This window comes from Cherax quadricarinatus, chromosome 89 (assembly GCF_038502225.1).
Source record: "Cherax quadricarinatus isolate ZL_2023a chromosome 89, ASM3850222v1, whole genome shotgun sequence".
Taxonomy (NCBI): domain Eukaryota; kingdom Metazoa; phylum Arthropoda; class Malacostraca; order Decapoda; family Parastacidae; genus Cherax; species Cherax quadricarinatus.
Window position 1 is genome coordinate 12,459,203 of NC_091380.1, and position 21,445 is coordinate 12,480,647.

General features: G+C 43.3%; 1 protein-coding gene across 1 annotated transcript in view; it reads left to right on the forward strand.

Annotated features, from left to right (window-relative positions):
• The window catches only part of LOC128697317 (uncharacterized), a 76,613-nt gene extending 63,570 nt beyond the window's left edge, over positions 1–13,043 (forward strand). The window contains exons 3-4 of the mRNA XM_070104201.1: positions 4,006–4,710; positions 7,864–13,043. Of these exons, the coding sequence (XP_069960302.1) occupies positions 4,006–4,710; positions 7,864–8,604 (1,446 nt within the window). The 3' untranslated portion in view covers positions 8,605–13,043. The remainder of the gene's footprint in view (positions 1–4,005; positions 4,711–7,863) is intronic.
• The last annotated feature ends 8,402 nt before the right edge of the window (positions 13,044–21,445 follow it).

A 21,445-nucleotide genomic window follows, 5' to 3' on the forward strand; every position in this document is an offset into this window, starting at 1 on the left:
TGGTGAAATGTGGGGTAGGATGGAAAGAGTTATGGATAAAGATCACCCTGAGAAGGATGTTGCAAGCCATATCGGCAACTTGTACAGTGACAGAGTCTTGGACCATTTTAGGGAAGTTTTAAAGAGATACCAGACACAGAGCTCTCTGGACACTTTTTTTTGTGAGACAGGACTCCAGTGACTCTCAAGCTGGTCCTAGTAGCATTAATTAACCCTTTGAGGGTTTTGGTCGTACTAGTACGTCTTACGCGTAGGGGTTTTTGACGTACTAGTACTCATAAATTCTAGCGGCCTCAAATCTAGTGGGAGAAAGCTGGTAGGCCTTCATATGAAAGAATGGGTCTATGTGGTCAGTGTGCACAGTCTAAAAAAAATCCTGCAGCACACAGTGCATAATGAGAAAAAAAAAACTTAGACCATTTTTTTTTAATAAATCAGTGACTTTGCAGTGTATTTTCGTATGGTATTTATTGTTGTATTCTAGTTTTCTTGGTCTCATTTTATAGAATGGAAGACATATTACAGAAATTGAGATGATTTTGACTGGTTTTACAATGAAAGGTGCCTCGAAATTGAGCTCAAAGTAGCAGAAATGTTCGATTTTTACCAAACTTCAAAAGTAAACAAATCGTGCCAAGCGTGCAATACACGTCAACTGGTGAGTCTAATATTCTTTCACAAGTGCACCAATAATATTTATACCATTTTTTACACTAATGCAGTAGTCTGCATAACAGTAAATCTTATATATTTTGTGAAAATAAAAATTCAAAGTGGAAAGCAAAAGAATATAAGAGGGGCCTTGAGACGTGAATAATGACTAGAGGAAATGTCATTTTAGTGCCAGGAATGTCTTTCTTGTTTATTCTGGACCCTATTCGGAAATTGGCATCTTTTGAAATTTGTGTGAAATTGGCAAAATTGCTAAATTCTGACCACTGTCCTGGATAGTTGAATTTCATAAATGGGTGGTTTCTTGCACCCATTCGATAGAAAAAATGGAGTTCTAGCGAAATATTCATGTTTTTTGTCGACTAGTACAGTGAAATTGGCCGAAAATGGGGCTCAAAGTGGGCAAAATCGCCGATGCGTAAACATCGCCGAGACCGCTAACTTTGCGAGAGCATAATTTCGTAAGTTTTCTATCAAATTTCAAACTTTTGGTGTCTTTATGATCGGGAAAAGATTCTCTATCTTTTCATAAGAGAAAATAATTTTTTTTTTTTTTTTAAATTTGGCCGACCCTGAGAACGAGTTTCGGAGAGGGCCTGTCGACCCTCAAAGGGTTAAGAAACAGAGAAGAGAAGTACCCCAGAAAAGGACTTGGTACTTGAGGCATTGATTGAAGGGGATTCCCCTTCCAAACAGTAACTAATCCAATCTCTCTCCTCTGCCAGTCTTCCATACACTAAGAGGAATTGCCAATAAAGGTAAGTGTTATGCTCTTAATGTTTCATTCATTACGTCCCATTGTATTGTTTATGTACTACATCTATATTTCATGTAAAAAAAATTTTTGCTTTAATACTTCTGGGTGTCAGGAACAGATTAATTGTACACCTACCATCCGACTTACGACTGAGTTCGGTTCTGAGAAACTGGACGTAAGTTGAAATGGTCGTAAGTCGAACTGTACTACTGAATATCAACAAAACATTTTTGTAATGACTTTATTTTATTGTTTTATTTTGGTATTTCATGTTTTACTTTACTTTTTATGTTGTTAGTACTGTATTTTATACTGTAAGGTTTAGGATAAACCTTAGTTGTTTATTTCCCAGAAATTTGGCATAAAAAACACGGTCGTAAGTCGAGTGGTCGTAAGTCGAGCAGGTCATAAGTCGGATGGTAGGTGTATTTACATTATTTCTTATGGGGAAAATTTATTCGAAAATTGTTTTTTTCGATAATCGTCACATTTCCAGGAACGTATTAATGATGATAAATGAGACCACTGTAAATAGAATAGAGGAACTCATCTCTGATATACATTATTTAGGTATAAATACTGGTCAGAGGACCCACCGTAAGTCTGAGGCATCAGTAAACGAGTACATCGCTAAGTGAGGAGTGGCTGTATAATATATATATTTTTTACTATTTTGGTCTAACAAAATGTACAGAGAATACGTATTACAATTATTTCAGAGTGTGAAACTCCTCAAATCATGGAAATGAATCTCATTTTTGACTATTAGGTTATCCTGGGTTAAATATACTAAGTGTGATTTGTGACTGAATTTCACTGTTAGTATCATGAAATTGCAATAAATTTGGAATAAGTCATCTGAAAAAAAGACAGGAAACCTAAGTAACTTTCCACCATTAATGTACAAAAAGGCAGCTCATATGCCATTACCCTCAATTGCAACTCTGTTTAATTAACAAATCACTAGAATCTTCAACTTTTCCATCCATACTTAACTCTTAAACTGTCTAAGAGTAGATCTACATTTTCACTGCTTGCGTTCCGAATATTTTTTTTTTTTAGAAACAGAGGACAATTTTCTGTGTGTAATAAGAGAAAACATTAGTGCCAATACTTACCAAGATATAAGGCAGCGAAGCTGGCAGTGGATGCTCACCTGACAGCAATGTGGAGTACAGCCACTTGCAGAAATGTTGCAAATATACCTTTTTTTTCTTCTCTCTTTTTTTTAATTTATATAATTTTCATGTTCTGATAATTACAATTTATGGTAGTTCTTGTGATTTTATAGCCAATTTTTGTTCTGACTTGACCCCCAGACCTCAGTTTGTGAGGCGAGCATGCTGGCAAAAAAGATGTGGAACACCATCAACCTAGAAAAAATGATGGCAGGTCACATTTGCTCCTGAGATATCACAAATTATTATGGTCTCTAGGCACCATGAGGGTAATGCTGAAGCTGTGGTAAGAATGAATGAAAGAGTGCTGGTACCTTGGGGTGAAATTTGACTTCAAACTACGAAAACCACAATATAGATCATGCAAAGTGGTTGAGAACCTTACTCAGATATATCTTTCATCTGCTCAGCAGTAGAGGTTGCAAGATTCTGTATGAAGCATAAGTATATTCGCACATTGAGTATGCTCCACTTTCTTGGATTTCTTGCTCCCCTTCACATCTGAGACTTTTTGACAGAATAGAGAACAGAGCAAAACCAACTCCTCTGTCTCCTGGACAGATCTGTCATTTCAGTAGAGTCTTCAACACCAGAGAGATGTGGGTGGCCTTACTGTTATGTACAAGGCTAATATTGTCTAAGTACCACACTTGGCTTCACTCCACAGACAGCAGGAAATGAGCTTCTACACAACAAGACAGTCAGCAAGGAGCAATTACATTGTAGCCTTCTCCAGAACATCACTTCATCTGAGATAATTTATTCCTAGGATTACTTGAGTCTAGAATATGTTTGTACAGCATAATAACATCAACAAAATAGTCAGTTGGCCAAATAAAATCACTGACCCACAGTTAACTACAACTGTATCTTTTTCTGTATGTGTATGTCTCATAACAATAAAAAGGCTTTAAAATGAGTTGATGTAGGTAACAGCTCTTAAGTTGCAAATAAAGTTAGGAACCCTTAACCTAACCTTGTAAAACTCTGTCTAAAGTTAATAAAAAAGAAATCTCAAAGCATTATTGTATTAGTTTCTTCTTTCTATGTCTGGTCATGTAACCAATACAGCTCACTAAGTCTGGTTTTATGTTGTGTTTATGTTATATGTAGTAGTTAATATGAAGTTTTAGCAATATATACCTCCATTATGTTGTATGTGGTGGTTAATATGAAGAAGTTCGACAATATATACCTCCATTATGTTGTATATGGTGGTTAATATGAAGAAGTTTGACAATATATACCTCCAGTGTATGTTGTATATTGTAGTAATGTGAAGAAGTTTGGCAATTCTTTTAACTTTACAAAATTGTCTATAAAATTCAATATGAACACTTAATTCTTTAGATTCAATCCTATTAGTGTAAAATCTAACTTAATATTTATTTTCTACAGGATAACGACAAACCAGAGGAGTGTAAAGTGTGCTTTAACAATTATGATGAAGAACTACGACGACCACGCACTCTGCCGTGTGGTCACACATTCTGCTCTCAGTGTATTGAAGATACAATTAAGAATGCTCAGCTCACCTGCCCCAGCTGCCGTGCTGAGCACAGTGCCACAGATGCTACTCAATTCCCAATCAGCTACACTATGGAGGCTGTGATAAAGAAACTCAGAAGTATCCAGGTTACATCAGTGGGAACAATGTCAACAAAATGTGGTCAAGACCCCACAAGAAGCATCAGCAAGAAGTTACAGTCTTTGGTACAGGAACACAAGAACAGTATCAGTAACCTTATAAGAGAGTGTGAAGAAGCACTGTCCCAGCTGAGCAAGTACCAGGGGCAGGTGAGGGACTGGAAGACCCAGCATCACCAACTGCAGGACAGACTCTATGATCTGCTGGAGCAGAACAAGGCAGCAATAGAGCTCCTGGAACAGGAGGATACCAGTGTACTGACAATGACAACAGAAGGTGAGGCAGGAAAGAAGCAGCTGCAGATCATGCTGGAGAACCTCAACACAGTCAACACTGCACAGGAGGTCTTCACAACCACTGTTGAAGCTGATCACTACAATGTGGAGGTTGAAGATTGGATCCAGAAGTGCCAGGAACTCTTCCCAGATGTCAACACTGTCTACACCTCAGTAAAGGTATGATGCCACAGTCATTATTGAACTTTCTAAACAATTTCTTAATTCATTTTTATATATTGATTCTGTTATGTAAATATATACAACTTTAAGAGCAATATTAAAATGTGATTTTCACCAAAATGTTGCCAGATTCTTAAACTATTTTTCTGTCAACAAAACTTCATTTCCATATTTTTCAATTATTTTTGTACTGCGCGCATAAAAACTCGAGCTCGTCCCTTAAGTTATCTATTATTAAATATATTAATCTTCCTTCTTTCATTGCACTGGCCATATCCCACTGAAGGAGGGTGGCCCAAAAAGAAAAACAAAAGTTTCTTTATAAATTTAGTATTGTATACAGGATAAGGGGTTACTAGCTTCTTGCTCCTGACATTTTAGTTACCTCTTATGACATGCATGGCTTACAGGGGAAGAATTCTCTTCCACTTCCCCATGGAAATAACAGGAAATAAACAAGAAAAAGCACTAGTAACAAAAGAGAAGAAAACCCAAAGGGGTGTGTTTGTACATGCATGTGTAGTGTGACCTAAGTGGAAGTAGAATTAGCAAGACATACTTGAAATTATGCATATTTATGTGACAGAAAAAAGACACCAGCAATCATACCATTATGTAAAACAATTACAGGCTTTTGTTTTACACTCATTTGGTAGGACAGTGGTACCTCCCTGGGTGGTTGCTGTCTACCAACCTGCTACCACAGCATAGTAGTACCTCCCTGGGGGGTTACTGTCTACCAACCTACTATCACAGGATGGTAGTACCTCCCTGGGTGGTTGCTGTCTACAAACCTACTATCACAGGATGGTAGTACCTCCCTGGGTGGTTGCTGTCTACAAACCTACTACCACAGGATGGTAGTAACTCCCTGGGTGGTTGCTATCTACCAACCTACTACCACAGGATGGTAGTACCTCCCTGGGTGGATGCTGTCTACAAACCTACTACCACAGGATGGTAGTACCTCCCTGGGTGGTTGCTGTCTACAAACCTACTATCACAGGATGGTAGTACCTCCCTGGGTGGTTGCTGTCTACCAACCTAATACCACAGGATGGTAGTACCTCCCTAGGTGGTTGCTGTCTACCAACCTACTACCACAGGATGGTAGTACCTCCTTAGGTGGTTGCTGTCTACCAACCAATTACAACAGGATGGTAGTACCTCCCTGGGTGGTTGCTGTCTACCAACCTACTACCACAGGATGGTAGTATCTCTCTGGGTGGTTGCTGTCTACAAACCTACTACCACAGGCTGGTAGTACCTCCCTGGGTGGTTGCTGTCTACCAACCTACTACCACAGGATGGTAGTACCTCCCTGGGTGGTTGCTATCTACCAACCTACTACCACATGATGGCAGTACCTCCCTGGGTGGTTGCTGTCTACCAACCTACTACCACAGGATCACAGTATCTCCCAGGGTGATTTCTGTCTATAAACCTACTCCCTCAGGATGGCAGTACCTCCCTGGGTGGTTGCTGTCTACAAACCTACTACCACAGGATGGTAGTAACTCCCTGGGTGGTTGCTATCTACCAACCTACTACCACAGGATGGTAGTACCTCCCTGGGTGGATGCTGTCTACAAACCTACTACCACAGGATGGTAGTACCTCCCTGGGTGGTTGCTGTCTACAAACCTACTATCACAGGATGGTAGTACCTCCCTGGGTGGTTGCTGTCTACCAACCTAATACCACAGGATGGTAGTACCTCCCTAGGTGGTTGCTGTCTACCAACCTACTACCACAGGATGGTAGTACCTCCTTAGGTGGTTGCTGTCTACCAACCAATTACAACAGGATGGTAGTACCTCCCTGGGTGGTTGCTGTCTACCAACCTACTACCACAGGATGGTAGTATCTCTCTGGGTGGTTGCTGTCTACAAACCTACTACCACAGGCTGGTAGTACCTCCCTGGGTGGTTGCTGTCTACCAACCTACTACCACAGGATGGTAGTACCTCCCTGGGTGGTTGCTATCTACCAACCTACTACCACATGATGGCAGTACCTCCCTGGGTGGTTGCTGTCTACCAACCTACTACCACAGGATCACAGTATCTCCCAGGGTGATTTCTGTCTATAAACCTACTCCCTCAGGATGGCAGTACCTCCCAGGGTGATTGCTGTCTATAAACCTACTACCACAGGATGGCAGTACCTCCCTGTGTGGGTGCTCTGTACCAACCTACTACCACAGGATGGTAGTACCTCCCTGGGTGGTTGCTGTCTTCCAACCTACTACCACAGGATGGTAGTACCTCCCTGGGTGGCTGCTGTCTACCAACCTACTACCACCGGATGGTAGTACCTCCCTGGGTGGTTGCTATCTACCAACCTACTACCACAGGATGGTAGTACATTCCTGGGTGATTGCTGTCTATAAACCTACTCCCACAGGATGGTAGTACCTCCCAGGGTGGTTGCTGTCTATGAACCTACTACCACAGGATGGTAGTACCTCCCTGGGTGGTTACTTCAAGAGATATCCAAGGAAGGTTGAAGAATAGGTACAGGTGATGTGCTAGGAAGGGTTGAAGGAAGGTACAAGGGATATCCTAGGAAGGTACAGGGGATATCCTAGGAAGGTACAGGGGATATCCTAGGAAGGGTTGAAGGAAGGTACAGGAGATATCCTAGGAAGGGTTGAAGGAAGGTACAGGGGATATCCTAGGAAGGGTTGAAGGGAGGTGCAGGGGATATCCTAGGAAGGGCTAAAGGGAGGTACAGGGGATATATTAGGAAGGGTTGAAGGGAGGTAATAATAATAATATTAATAATAATACTAATAATAGTAATAATAATAATAATAATAGTAATAATAATAATAATAATAATAATAATAATAATAATAATGGTAATAATAATAATATAATAATAATAATAATAGTAATAATAATAATAATAATAATAGTAATAATAATAATAATAATAATAATAATAATGATAGGTGATTATGAATTGATATTTTAATAAATGTATTACCTATTATAAATAATTATGAATTATTATTTATAAAAGGTAATACTACTACTACTAATAATAATAATGACAAAAATAATTATAGTAATATAAAAATATAGTAATATAATAATAATAATAATAATAATTGAGATGTAGAGTGAGTGATGTTTGTTTGTGTAGGTGAGCGAGGTGTTGGAGGCGCTGGATCACTCCTCCACTCTGGTATTTCTTGACCTGGCCTGGCCTGGATCACTGCCCCAGCCTGGATCACTGCCCCAGCCTGGATCACTGCCCCAGCCTGGATCACTGCCCCAGCCTGGATCACTGCCCCAGCCTGGATCACTGCCCCAGCCTGGATCACTGCCCCAGCCTGGATCACTGCCCCAGCCTGGATCACTGCCCCAGCCTGGATCACTGCCCCAGCCTGGATCACTGACCCAGCCTAGATCACTGCCCCAGCCTGGATCACTGGCTGGATCAAACAGACTCCACATCCAGCTGAGTTGTAACACTACACTGGGCAGACAGTTTGTGTTGTTGTGTACTGGACAACACTCAGGCTCCTCCTACCTCAACACTAAACTGTTGAAGGTGGGGTACATGGGTGAACCAGGGGAGTGTGTGATAGGTGGAGACTACCAGTATAATAATGGTGAGGGAGGAGCAGCACTGTTGTCTCACCAGGATGATCACCAGTACCAGAAGTCAGTCAGTGCTGGTGATGTGGGGTCTTGGCGGCTGCTGGAGAGTCACCGGAGTGCCCAGTTCTACATCACCACCAGGGACCTCCCAGGTAGATACCAGTGGTCCGGTATCTTTAGTAAAGTTGTGAAGGGTATGGATGTGGTGAGAGCAGCAGTCAACCACAGTGACATTACTGAGGTGACTGTGGTGGACTGTGGTGTTGTGTTGACACTCTAGTTCACTGTACCATCACTACTGTGGTGTTGTGTTGACACTCTAGTTCACTGTACCATCACTACTGTGGTGTTGTGTTGACACACTAGTTCACTGTACCATCACTACTGTCACCATCACTACTGTGGTGTTGTGTTTACACTCTAGTTCACTGTACCATCACTACTGTGGTGTTGTGTTTACACTCTAGTTCACTGTACCATCACTACTGTGGTGTTGTGTTGACACACTAGTTCACTGTACCATCACTACTGTCACCATCACTACTGTGGTGTTGTGTTTACACTCTAGTTCACTGTACCATCACTACTGTGGTGTTGTGTTTACACTCTAGTTCACTGTACCATCACTACTGTGGTGTTGACACTAGTTTACTGTACCATCACTACTGTGGTGTTGTGTTGACACACTAGTTCACTGTACCATCACTACTGCATCACCATCACTACTGTGGTGTTGTGTTGACACTCTAGTTTACTGTACCATCACTACTGCATCACCATTACTACTGTGGTGTTGTGTTGACACTCTAGTTCACTGTACCATCACTACTGTGTCACTGTCACATTGTAATAATAATTTTAAAAGGCTTGTTGTACCTGCTCATGAAAGAAACCTGCAAGTGTCCCATTGCTCAGTTGGTAGCGCACTCACCTCACACACCGAGGTCAGTGGTTCGATCCCCTGTACGGGGAAAACATTAGGACATATTTCCTTAAGAAATCTACTATTACTGTTCATCTAGCAGCAAGTAGGTACCTGGGTGTTTGCTGACTGGTGTGAGTCGCATCCTGTGGACAAAATTAATCTATGGTTCTTGAAATGCTCTGCATAACCAGTGGCTTTCTATACAGTGTCACTGATGTCAGCTATGGTCTGTATAATTTGTATCTTGTGTTTATAGAAATTATTATTATTAATGTAAAGTACTTTGCAAAATCAAAGAATTTTGGAGGTGACACGAGGCCAGACACAATAACAGCCACTGCCAATATACTCGACCTTTTTAGGGGAATTATTCTAGCAGAGTGATGCCCACAAGTGAGTTCCTAAACACAACTAATGAGTATAAAGATCTTAAAAAATACATGTATTGACATGAAGATGTATTCTTGAGAAATAGCAGAGTAGAAATAATGGGTTAGGAAAATCAGTCAAGTTATTGCCAGCTGTGTTATTATTATATATGTACCTTGTACCTTGGACCATTATAATGAGTTATCACTTATATATTGTGATACTAGGATTAACTATAGGATTAGTAATGTAAGATGTATTTAGACATGCTTATATTACATCATTTTGTCTAGCTTATGCCAGCCTATTCATAACTTATCTTAATCTAACTATTTTTAAATATAATTTTACTGCCTTACTAGATTTCTTTATACTTTGTTAGAATGTGTAGTAAAACTGTTTTTCTGTCAATTTATCTTCCAACCTTTAGATTAATTTATGTCTATTTTCTAGCATTCACTTTATCTAACATATCTTTTATGTTAATATTGATTTCCTTAATGTCTTTGACTTATGCTTGTCATGTTTTTATTGCACATACAGTGGACCCTCGGTTATCGGCCATAATCCTTTCCAGAAGGTCGGTCTAAAACTGAAATGGCCCAAAACTGAAATAATATTTCCCATAAGAATTAATGTAAATAAAATTAATCCGTTCCAGACACCCCAAAAAATAACAAAAAATACACTTTTTGAAGATTAATTATAGTTTTACTTACTCAAAAAATGAGAACTAAATAAAATAAATAAATATACATTTTAATCTCTATTACATACCTTTATTGAAGACTCTTGTTGGCTTATGGAAGACAGGGAGGAGGAGAGAGGGGAGGATTTATTGTTTGGAAGGGAAATCCCCTTCCAAAAAGACTTCAGGCATAAAATCCTTATCTAGGGTTACTTCCCTTCTTTGTCTTTTAATGGCCTGAGAGTCACTGGACCCCTGTTGCACAAAAAAAATCTGTACGGAGAGGTCTGTTGCTGGTGTCTCTTTAAGATTTCCCTGACGTGGGACAAGGTTTTGTCACTGAACATGTTGCAGATATGGCTTGTTTCAGCTTGGTCAGGGTGATACATTTCAACAAAACTTTGCAACTCTTTCCACTTTGCACACATGTCCTTAATCACTGAAGAAGCCACCTTTTCCCCTCTCTCTTCCTCCTCCTCTGAGGCAAGTTCCTCAACTGCAGTCTGTTGCTGCTCCAGTTGAAGGTCTTGCAGCTCTTCAGTGGTTAGCTTTTCTCTGTGGTTGTCCACCAACTCTTTCACATCCTCATCATTCACATCCAACCCCATGGACTTCCCCAAAAGACACAATACATTCCTTAAGAGGCGTAGGGTCCTCAGGGTCAGCCCCAAACCTTTCAAAATCTCCCTCTCTTGGACACGATCTGGCCACAATTCTCTCCAGGCAGAGTTCAAAGTCCTGGAAGTCACTCCCTCCTAAGCCTTATCTGTAAGGCTTATGCAATGGAGGATATTGAAATGATTCCTCCAGAACTCTCTTAGGGTCAAGTCAGTGTCCAATGTCACTTCAAAGCACCTTTGAAACAATGCTTTTGTGTAGAGTTTTTTGAAGTTAGAAATGGTCTGCTGGTGCATGGGCTGGAGGAAAGGAGTGGTGTTAGTAGGCAAGAACTTCACTTTTATAAAACTGAAGTCCCTAAACAATTGGTCTTCCAAGTCTGGAGGATGAGAAGGAGCATTGTCCAGTACCAGGAGGCACTTGAGTGGCAATTTATTTTCCAGGAGGAATTTTTTCACACTGGGGCCAAACACATCATTCGCCCATTCTTTGAAAATGTGCCTTGTGACCTATGCCTTATTATTAGCTTTCCATATCACACACAATCTGTTCTTGATGACATTGTTTTTCTTGAACACACTGGGATTTTCAGAGTGATACACCATTAAAGGCTTCACTTTGAAATCCCCACTAACATTACCACAGAACAAAAGAGTTAGCCTGTCTTTCATAGGCTTGTGATCTGGCAGTGCCTTTTCCTCCTGTGTAATGTAGGTCCTCTTTGGCATTTTCTTCCAAATGAGGCTTGTTTCATCACAAGTGAACACTTGTTGGGGGAGGAATCCTTCAGCCTCTACGTACCCCTTGAATTCTTACATGAATTTTTCAGCCTCACATTTGTCAGAACTTGCAGCCTCCCCATGCCTTACCACACTGTGCATGCCACTATGCTTCTTAACTCTCTCAAACCAGTCATTGCTGGCCCTAAATTCACTAACAGCAGCACATGTTCCAGGCATTTTCTTTGAAAGATTGGCATACAACTGGCTTGCCTTCTCACAAATCATCGACCCCGCAACACTGTCTCCCGCTGATTGTTTTATGGTGATCCACAAAACCAGCAACTTCTCCATATCTTCCATTATTGGTGACCTTTGTTTGGTTAGCACATTTACTCCTTTCGACACATCAGCTTCCTTGATTTGTTCTTTCCTTGCAGGAGAGAAGTGATTGTTGATTTGTCTTTCCCATAAGTTCTGGCAATTTCTATCACTCGAAAACCGCTCAAAGTTTTCAACAACTTCTTTCTTAAATTCAATCACGTTTGTCACTTTCTTTACCTAAGGAACTTTACTAAAAACTTTCTTTGGGGCCATGGTAACTTATTTCACAATTGCTAACCATGAAAAACAATTGATTACAGCCAAATGTTTTGGATGAATGAGCAGAAGCTTCCTCACTCACTCAGAGACAAAGCCAGACTGATGCGTAAGCAGATGGTGACTGTGGGCTGACATGTACCATACAGCTGATAGACAAAATAATGGCCGATAACTGGAAGCCAAAAACTGGCTGATAAAAGAGTTGGCTGGTAAGCAGAACAGCCGATAACAGAGGGTCCACTGTATATTTTTTTCTCATTTTTTCTAGTTTAACATGTGAGTGATGAGCTAACCTAGCTTTATAGCCATTTTCCTATGTTAGTTATAGAACTGTCTTTCTGATTCATGCTGACCTATATTTTATTATTTTTGTTAAGTATATTATTTTTATGTTATTTTTATTTTATCTAATAATTTATTTTATCTAATAAAAGTGAGTGGTGCACTTAGGAGTCTGTGGAGACAAAGAACTTTGTCCTTGGAGGCAAAGAGGGGAATGTATGAGAGTATAGTTTTACCAACGCTCTTATATGGGTGTGAAGCGTGGGTGATGAATGTTGCAGCGAGGAGAAGGCTGGAGGCAGTGGAGATGTCATGTCTGAGGGCAATGTGTGGTGTGAATATAATGCAGAGAATTCGTAGTTTGGAAGTTAGGAGGATGTGCGGGATTACCAAAACTGTTGTCCAGAGGGCTGAGGAAGGGTTGTTGAGGTGGTTCGGACATGTAGAGAGAATGGAGCGAAACAGAATGACTTCAAGAGTGTATCAGTCTGTAGTGGAAGGAAGGCGGGGTAGGGGTCGGCCTAGGAAGGGTTGGAGGGAGGGGGTAAAGGAGGTTTTGTGTGCGAGGGGCTTGGACTTCCAGCAGGCATGCGTGAGCGTGTTTGATAGGAGTGAATGGAGACAAATGGTTTTTAATACTTGACGTGCTGTTGGAGTGTGAGCAAAGTAACATTTATGAAGGGATTCAGGGAAACCGGCAGGCCGGACTTGAGTCCTGGAGATGGGAAGTACAGTGCCTGCACTCTGAAGGAGGGGTGTTAATGTTGCAGTTTAAAAACTGTAGTGTAAAGCACCCTTCTGGCAAGACAGTGATGGAGTGAATGATGGTGAAAGTTTTTCTTTTTCGGGCCACCCTGCCTTGGTGGGAATCGGCCAGTGTGATAATAAATAGATAATAAAAATTGTGTTCCCAGAATTTTATTATGTTCTAAGCTTACATTAATATGTTGATTCAGGTACACATAAATACAGTTACATAAATTATCATACATAGCACAGGGACTTATTTCCATTGTAGTCCTTGTAATAACTTATTATTTAAACCTTCAAAATTAAAACAGGTAAGTAACTTAACTATGTGAAAAGCAGTTACAATAAAAGGAGATATATGCACTAGGAATAAGGTAAACTGAGTTAGTTACATAAACATTAAAGACAGGATTAGATCACAGTAATAGGTACATGTATGTTTATTTTGTTAACATAGAATTATATGTTTTGAGTTATTGTAACAATTCTGTAGCTAAACCAGAAACATTTTATAAGGTTTATTAGCAACAAGGTACACTGTGGAAACATTAGTGATTTACTGGAGAACCTGCTTGGTTCCTGGAGGCAACCACAGTACTGCTGAACTTGGTTCCTGGAGGGAAACACAGTACTGCTGAACCTGGTTCCTGGAGGGAACTGCAGTACTGCTGAACTTGGTTCTTAGAACCACAGTACTGCTGAACTTGGTTCCTGGAGGGAACCACAGCACTGCTGAGCTTGGTTCCTGGAGGGAACCACAGTATTACTGAACTTGGTTCCTGGAGGGAACCACAGTACTGCTGAACTTGGGACCTGAACGGAACCACAGTACTGCTGAACTTGGTTCCTGGAGGGAACCACAGTACTGCTGAGCTTGGTTCCTGGAGGGAACCACAGTACTGCTGAACTTGGGTCCTGGACAGAACCAGAGTACTGCTAAACTTGGTTCCTGGAGGGAACCACAGTACTGCTGAACTTGGTTCCTGGAGGGAAACACAGTACTGCTGAACCTGGTTCCTGGAGGGAACTGCAGTACTGCTGAACTTGGTTCTTGGAACCACAGTACTGCTGAACTTGGTTCCTGGAGGGAACCACAGCACTGCTGAGCTTGGTTCCTGGAGGGAACCACAGTATTGCTGAACTTGGTTCCTGGAGGGAACCACAGTACTGCTGAACTTGGGACCTGAACAGAACCACAGTACTGCTGAACTTGGTTCCTGGAGGGAACCACAGTACTGCTGAGCTTGGTTCCTGGAGGGAACCACAGTACTGCTGAACTTGGGTCCTGGACAGAACCAGAGTACTGCTGAACTTGGTTCCTGGAGGGAACCACAGTACTGCTCAACTTGGTTCCTGGAGGGAACCACAGTACTGCTCAACTTAGTTCCTGGAGGAAACCACAGTACTGCTCAACTTGGTTCCTGGAGGGAACCACAGTACTGCTCAACTTGGTTCCTGGAGAGAACCACAGTACTGCTGAACTTTGTTCCTGGAAGGAACCACAGTACTGCTCAACTTGGTTCCTGGAGGGAACCACAGTACTGCTCAACTTGGTTCCTGGAGGGAAACACAGTACTGCTGAACTTGGTTCCTGTAGGGAACCACAGTACTGCTCAACTTGGTTCCTGGAGGGAACCACAGTACTGCTCAACTTGGTTCCTGGAGAGAACCACAGTACTGCTGAACTTCGTTCCTGGAGGGAACCACAGTACTGCTCAACTTGGTTCCTGGAGGGAACCACAGTACTGCTCAACTTGGTTCCTGGAGGGAAACACAGTACTGCTCAACTTGGTTCCTGGAGGGAACCACAGTACTGCTCAACTTGGTTCCTGGAGGGAACCAGAGTGCTGCTTAACTTTGGTCCTGGAGGGAAACACAGTACTGCTCAACTTGGTTCCTGGAGGGAACCACAGTACTGCTCAACTTGGTTCCTGGAAGGAACCACAGTACTGCTCAACTTGGTTCCTGGAGGGAAACACAGTACTGCTCAACTTGGTTCCTGGAGGGGACCATAGTACTGTTCAACTTGGTTCCTGGAGGGAACCACAGTACTGCTGAACTTTGTTCCTGGAGGGAACCACAGTACTGCTCAACTTGGTTCCTGGAGGGAAACACAGTACTGCTGAACTTGGTTCCTGTAGGGAACCACAGTACTGCTCAGCTTGGTTCCTGGAGGGAACCACAGTACTGCTCAACTTGGTTCCTGGAGGGAACCACAGTACTGCTCAACTTGGTTCCTGGAGGGAACCAGAGTGCTGCTTAACTTGGGTCCTGGAGGGAAACACAGTACTGCTCAACTTGGTTCCTGGAGGGAACCACAGTACTGCTCAACTTGGTTCCTGGAGGGAACCACAGTACTGCTCAACTTGGTTCCTGGAGGGAAACACAGTACTGCTCAACTTGGTTCCTGGAGGGAACCACAGTACTTCTGAACTTGGTTCCTGGAGGGAACCACAGTACTGCTGAACTTTGTTCCTGGAGGGAACCACAGTACTGCTCAACTTGGTTCCTGGAGGGAAACACAGTACTGCTTAACTTGGTTCCTGGAGGGAAACACAGTACTGCTCTACTTGGTTCCTGGAGGGAACCACAGTACTGCTCAACTTGGTTCCTGGAGGGAAACACAGTACTACCAGAGGTCAAGTTAGGCATGTGGAATACACTGGTAGAAAATATATATAACAAAATTCTGGTCTGAGGAAGGAACTTAGGTGTCACTTGGATGAGGAAAGTACAAACAATATGTTGAGAGACTATATAAGGGCAGTTGTTGTTATGGCAGAGTGTATACTTATGTGAGTGATCTTTTACAGGTATCTGGCCAGTGTTTACAAATGTTTTTGTGACAAATAACATATTTTCTGTAGTGTGTGTATGATTTATTAAATTGCAATTTTTATTAAATATTTTCATTCAGCCTTGAGCCATGTACATAGTGTCCATACAAGTGCTTTATCAAAACCCTGATAGTGTGCCAACTGGTCATTACCCAGGTGATACTATATTAACAGCTAGTATTGATCACAACTAATTCTTTATGCCATAACTATCCTGTGTGATTCTTATTGTGCTTTCTGCTCTAGTCCAATTGTGTCTTTCTTCTGCTGCAGCTGCTCAGCAGCTGCAGCTGCTGCTGCTGCTGCTGCTGCTGCTGCTGCTGCTGCTGCTGCCGTCGCCGCCGCCGCCGCCGCCGCCGCCGCCGCCGCCGCCGCCGCCGCCGCCGCCGCCGCCGCCGCCGCCGCCGCCGCCGCCGCCGCCGCCGCCGCCGCCGCCGCCGCTGCCGCCGCTGCTGCTGCTGCTGCTGCTGCTGCTGCTGCTACTGCTGCCGCCGCCGCCGCCGCCGCCGCCGCCGCCGCCGCCGCCGCTGCCGCCGCTGCTGCCGCTGCCGCTGCAACATCTGGGTATCTTTATTGTAGACGTTTCGCCATCCAGTGGCTTTATCAATACAAATTCTAGGACATAACTTGAAGACAGTAGAACTATGTACAGAAGATGAGGTAATCAGTCCCTCAACCTAGGAGTAGGTGCGAACAGCACCATAGTCGTGGAGATTCTGAAGCAGAAGAAAGAATCCTGGCGCTTATATAGTAACGTCAGGTGTAGCAGACGAGGGCATATTCACTGGTAGGCGGGATTCCCCAGTGGAAGTAGGTCCTTCCCAAAGAGATGGGTTAGTTGTAGTAGTAGTTGTCGTAGTCGTGAAGGTTATGTACATGTCCTCAGAATTAAGATTCCATGATGTTGCAGTGTCTGACAAGTTGTGTACGAATGGTATATAATACCGACAAGATGAGAGTAAGACACATGTGCAACATCTGGGTATCTTTATTGTAGACGTTTCGCCATCCAGTGGCTTTATCAATACAAATTCTAGGACATAACTTGAAGACAGTAGAACTATGTACAGAAGATGAGGTAATCAGTCCCTCAACCTAGGAGTAGGTGCGAACAGCACCATAGTCGTGGAGATTCTGAAGCAGAAGAAAGAATCCTGGCGCTTATATAGTAACGTCAGGTGTAGCAGACGAGGGCATATTCACTGGTAGGCGGGATTCCCCAGTGGAAGTAGGTCCTTCCCAAAGAGATGGGTTAGTTATAGTAGTAGTTGTCGTAGTCGTGAAGGTTACGTACATGTTCTCAGAATTAAGATTCCATGATGTTGCAGTGTCTGACAAGTTGTGTACGAATGGTATATAATACCGACAAGATGAGAGTAAGACACATGTGCAACATCTGGGTATCTTTATTGTAGACGTTTCGCCATCCAGTGGCTTTATCAATACAAATTCTAGGACATAACTTGAAGACAGTAGAACTATGTACAGAAGATGAGGTAATCAGTCCCTCAACCTAGGAGTAGGTGCGAACAGCACCATAGTCGTGGAGATTCTGAAGCAGAAGAAAGAATCCTGGTGCTTATATAGTAACGTCAGGTGTAGCAGATGAGGGCATATTCACTGGTAGGCGGGATTCCCCAGTGGATGTAGGTCCTTCCCAAAGAGATGGGTTAGTTGTAGTAGTAGTTGTCGTAGTCGTGAAGGTTATGTACATGTCCTCAGAATTAAGATTCCATGATGTTGCAGTGTCTGACAAGTTGTGTACGAATGGTATATAATACCGACAAGATGAGAGTAAGACACATGTGCAACATCTGGGTATCTTTATTGTAGATGTTTCGCCATCCAGTGGCTTTATCAATACAAATTCTAGGACATAACTTGAAGACAGTAGAACTATGTACAGAAGATGAGGTAATCAGTCCCTCAACCTAGGAGTAGGTGCGAACAGCACCATAGTCGTGGAGATTCTGAAGCAGAAGAAAGAATCCTGGCGCTTATATAGTAACGTCAGGTGTAGCAGACGAGGGCATATTCACTGGTAGGCGGGATTCCCCAGTGGAAGTAGGTCCTTCCCAAAGAGATGGGTTAGTTGTAGTAGTAGTTGTCGTAGTCGTGAAGGTTATGTACATGTCCTCAGAATTAAGATTCCATGATGTTGCAGTGTCTGACAAGTTGTGTACGAATGGTATATAATACCGACAAGATGAGAGTAAGACACATGTGCAACATCTGGGTATCTTTATTGTAGACGTTTCGCCATCCAGTGGCTTTATCAATACAAATTCTAGGACATAACTTGAAGACAGTAGAACTATGTACAGAAGATGAGGTAATCAGTCCCTCAACCTAGGAGTAGGTGCAAACAGCACCATAGTCGTGGAGATTCTGAAGCAGAAGAAAGAATCCTGGCGCTTATATAGTAACGTCAGGTGTAGCAGACGAGGGCATATTCACTGGTAGGCGGGATTCCCCAGTGGAAGTAGGTCCTTCCCAAAGAGATGGGTTAGTTGTAGTAGTAGTTGTCGTAGTCGTGAAGGTTATGTACATGTCCTCAGAATTAAGATTCCATGATGTTGCAGTGTCTGACAAGTTGTGTACGAATGGTATATAATACCGACAAGATGAGAGTAAGACACATGTGCAACATCTGGGTATCTTTATTGTAGACGTTTTGCCATCCAGTGGCTTTATCAATACAAATTCTAGGACATAACTTGAAGACAGTAGAACTATGTACAGAAGATGAGGTAATCAGTCCCTCAACCTAGGAGTAGGTGCGAACAGCACCATAGTCGTGGAGATTCTGAAACAGAAGAAAGAATCCTGGCGCTTATATAGTAACGTCAGGTGTAGCAGACGAGGGCATATTCACTGGTAGGCGGGATTCCCCAGTGGAAGTAGGTCCTTCCCAAAGAGATGGGTTAATTGTAGTAGTAGTTGTCGTAGTCGTGAAGGTTATGTACATGTCCTCAGAATTAAGATTCCATGATGTTGCAGTGTCTGACAAGTTGTGTACGAATGGTATATAATACCGACAAGATGAGAGTAAGACACATGTGCAACATCTGGGTATCTTTATTGTAGACGTTTCGCCATCCAGTGGCTTTATCAATACAAATTCTAGGACATACTTGAAGACAGTAGAACTATGTACAGAAGATGAGGTAATCAGTCCCTCAACCTAGTAGTAGGTGCGAACAGCACCATAGTCGTGGAGATTCTGAAGCAGAAGAAAGAATCCTGGCGCTTATATAGTAACGTCAGGTGTAGCAGACGAGGGCATATTCACTGGTAGGCGGGATTCCCCAGTGGAAGTAGGTCCTTCCCAAAGAGATGGGTTAGTTATAGTAGTAGTTGTCGTAGTCGTGAAGGTTATGTACATGTCCTCAGAATTAAGATTCCATGATGTTGCAGTGTCTGACAAGTTGTGTACGAATGGTATATAATACCGACAAGATGAGAGTAAGACACATGTGCAACATCTGGGTATCTTTATTGTAGACGTTTCGCCATCCAGTGGCTTTATCAACACAAATTCTAGGACATAACTTGAAGACAGTAGAACTATGTACAGAAGATGAGGTAATCAGTCCCTCAACCTAGGAGTAGGTGCGAACAGCACCATAGTCGTGGAGATTCTGAAGCAGAAGAAAGAATCCTGGCGCTTATATAGTAACGTCAGGTGTAGCAGACGAGGGCATATTCACTGGTAGGCGGGATTCCCCAGTGGAAGTAGGTCCTTCCCAAAGAGATGGGTTAGTTGTAGTAGTAGTTGTCGTAGTCGTGAAGGTTATGTACATGTCCTCAGAATTAAGATTCCATGATGTTGCAGTGTCTGACAAGTTGTGTACGAATGGTATATAATACCGACAAGATGAGAGTAAGACACATGTGCAACATCTGGGTATCTTTATTGGTGGCCACTTTGTTGATCCAAGTGTGGGATCCAAGTGTGGGAGTGGCGTGGCCACTTTGTTGATCCAAGTGTGGGACTGGGGTGGACACTTTGTTGATCCAAGTGTGGGACTGGGGTGGACACTTTGTTGATCCAAGTGTGGGACTGGGGTGGCCACTTTGTTGATCCAAGTGTGGGACTGGGGTGGCCACTTTGTTGATCCAAGTGTGGGACTGGGGTGGCCACTCTGTTGATCCAAGTGTGGGACTTGGGTGGCCACTCTGTTGATCCAAGTGTGGGACTGGGGTGGCCACTCTGTTGATCCAAGTGTGGGACTGGGGTGGCCACTTTGTTGATCCAAGTGTGGGACTGGGTGGCCACTTTGTTGATCCAAGTGTGGGACTGGGGTGGCCACTGTTGATCCAAGTGTGGGACTGGGGTGGCCACTTTGTTGATCCAAGTGTGGGACTGGGTGGCCACTCTGTTGATCCAAGTGTGGGACTGGGGTGGCCATTCTGTTGATCCAAGTGTGGGACTGGGGTGGCCACTTTGTTGATCCAAGTGTGGGACTGGGGTGGCCACTTTGTTGATCCAAGTGTGGCACTGGCGTGGCCACTTCGTTGATCCAAGTGTGGGACTTGGGTGGCCACTTTTTTTATCCAAGTGTGGGACTGGGGTGGCCACTTTGTTGATCCAAGTGTGGGACTGGGGTGGCCACTGTGTTGATCCAAGTGTGGGACTGGCGTGGCCACTTCGTTGATCCAAGTGTGGGACTTGGGTGGCCACTTTTGATCCAAGTGTGGGACTGGGGTGGCCACTTTGTTGATCCAAGTGTGGGACTGGGGTGGCCACTGTTGATCCAAGTGTGGGACTGGGTTGGCCACTTTGTTGACCCAAGTGTGGGACTGGGGTGGCCACTTTGTTGATCCAAGTGTGGGAGTGGGGTGGCCACTTTGTTGATCCAAGTGTGGGACTGGGGTGGCCACTTTGTTGATCCAATTGAGGGACTGTTGTGGCCACTTTGTTGATCCAAGTGTGGGACTGGGGTGGCCACTTTGTTGATCCAAGTGTGGGATGGGCGGCCACTTTGTTGATCCAAGTGAGGGACTGGGGTGGCCACTTTGTTGATCCAAGTGTGGGACTGGGGTGGCCACTTTGTTGATCCAAGTGTGGGACTGGGGTGGCCACTTTGTTGATCCAAGTGTGGGACTGGGGTGGCCACTTTGTTGATCCAAGTGTGGGACTGGGGTGGCCACTTTGTTGATCCAAGTGTGGGATGGGTGGCCACTTTGTTGATCCAAGTGAGGGACTGGGGTGGCCACTTTGTTGATCCAAGTGTGGGACTGGGGTGGCCACTTTGTTGATCCAAGTGTGGGACTGGGGTGGCCACTTTGTTGATCCAAGTGTGGGACTGGGGTGGCCACTTTGTTGA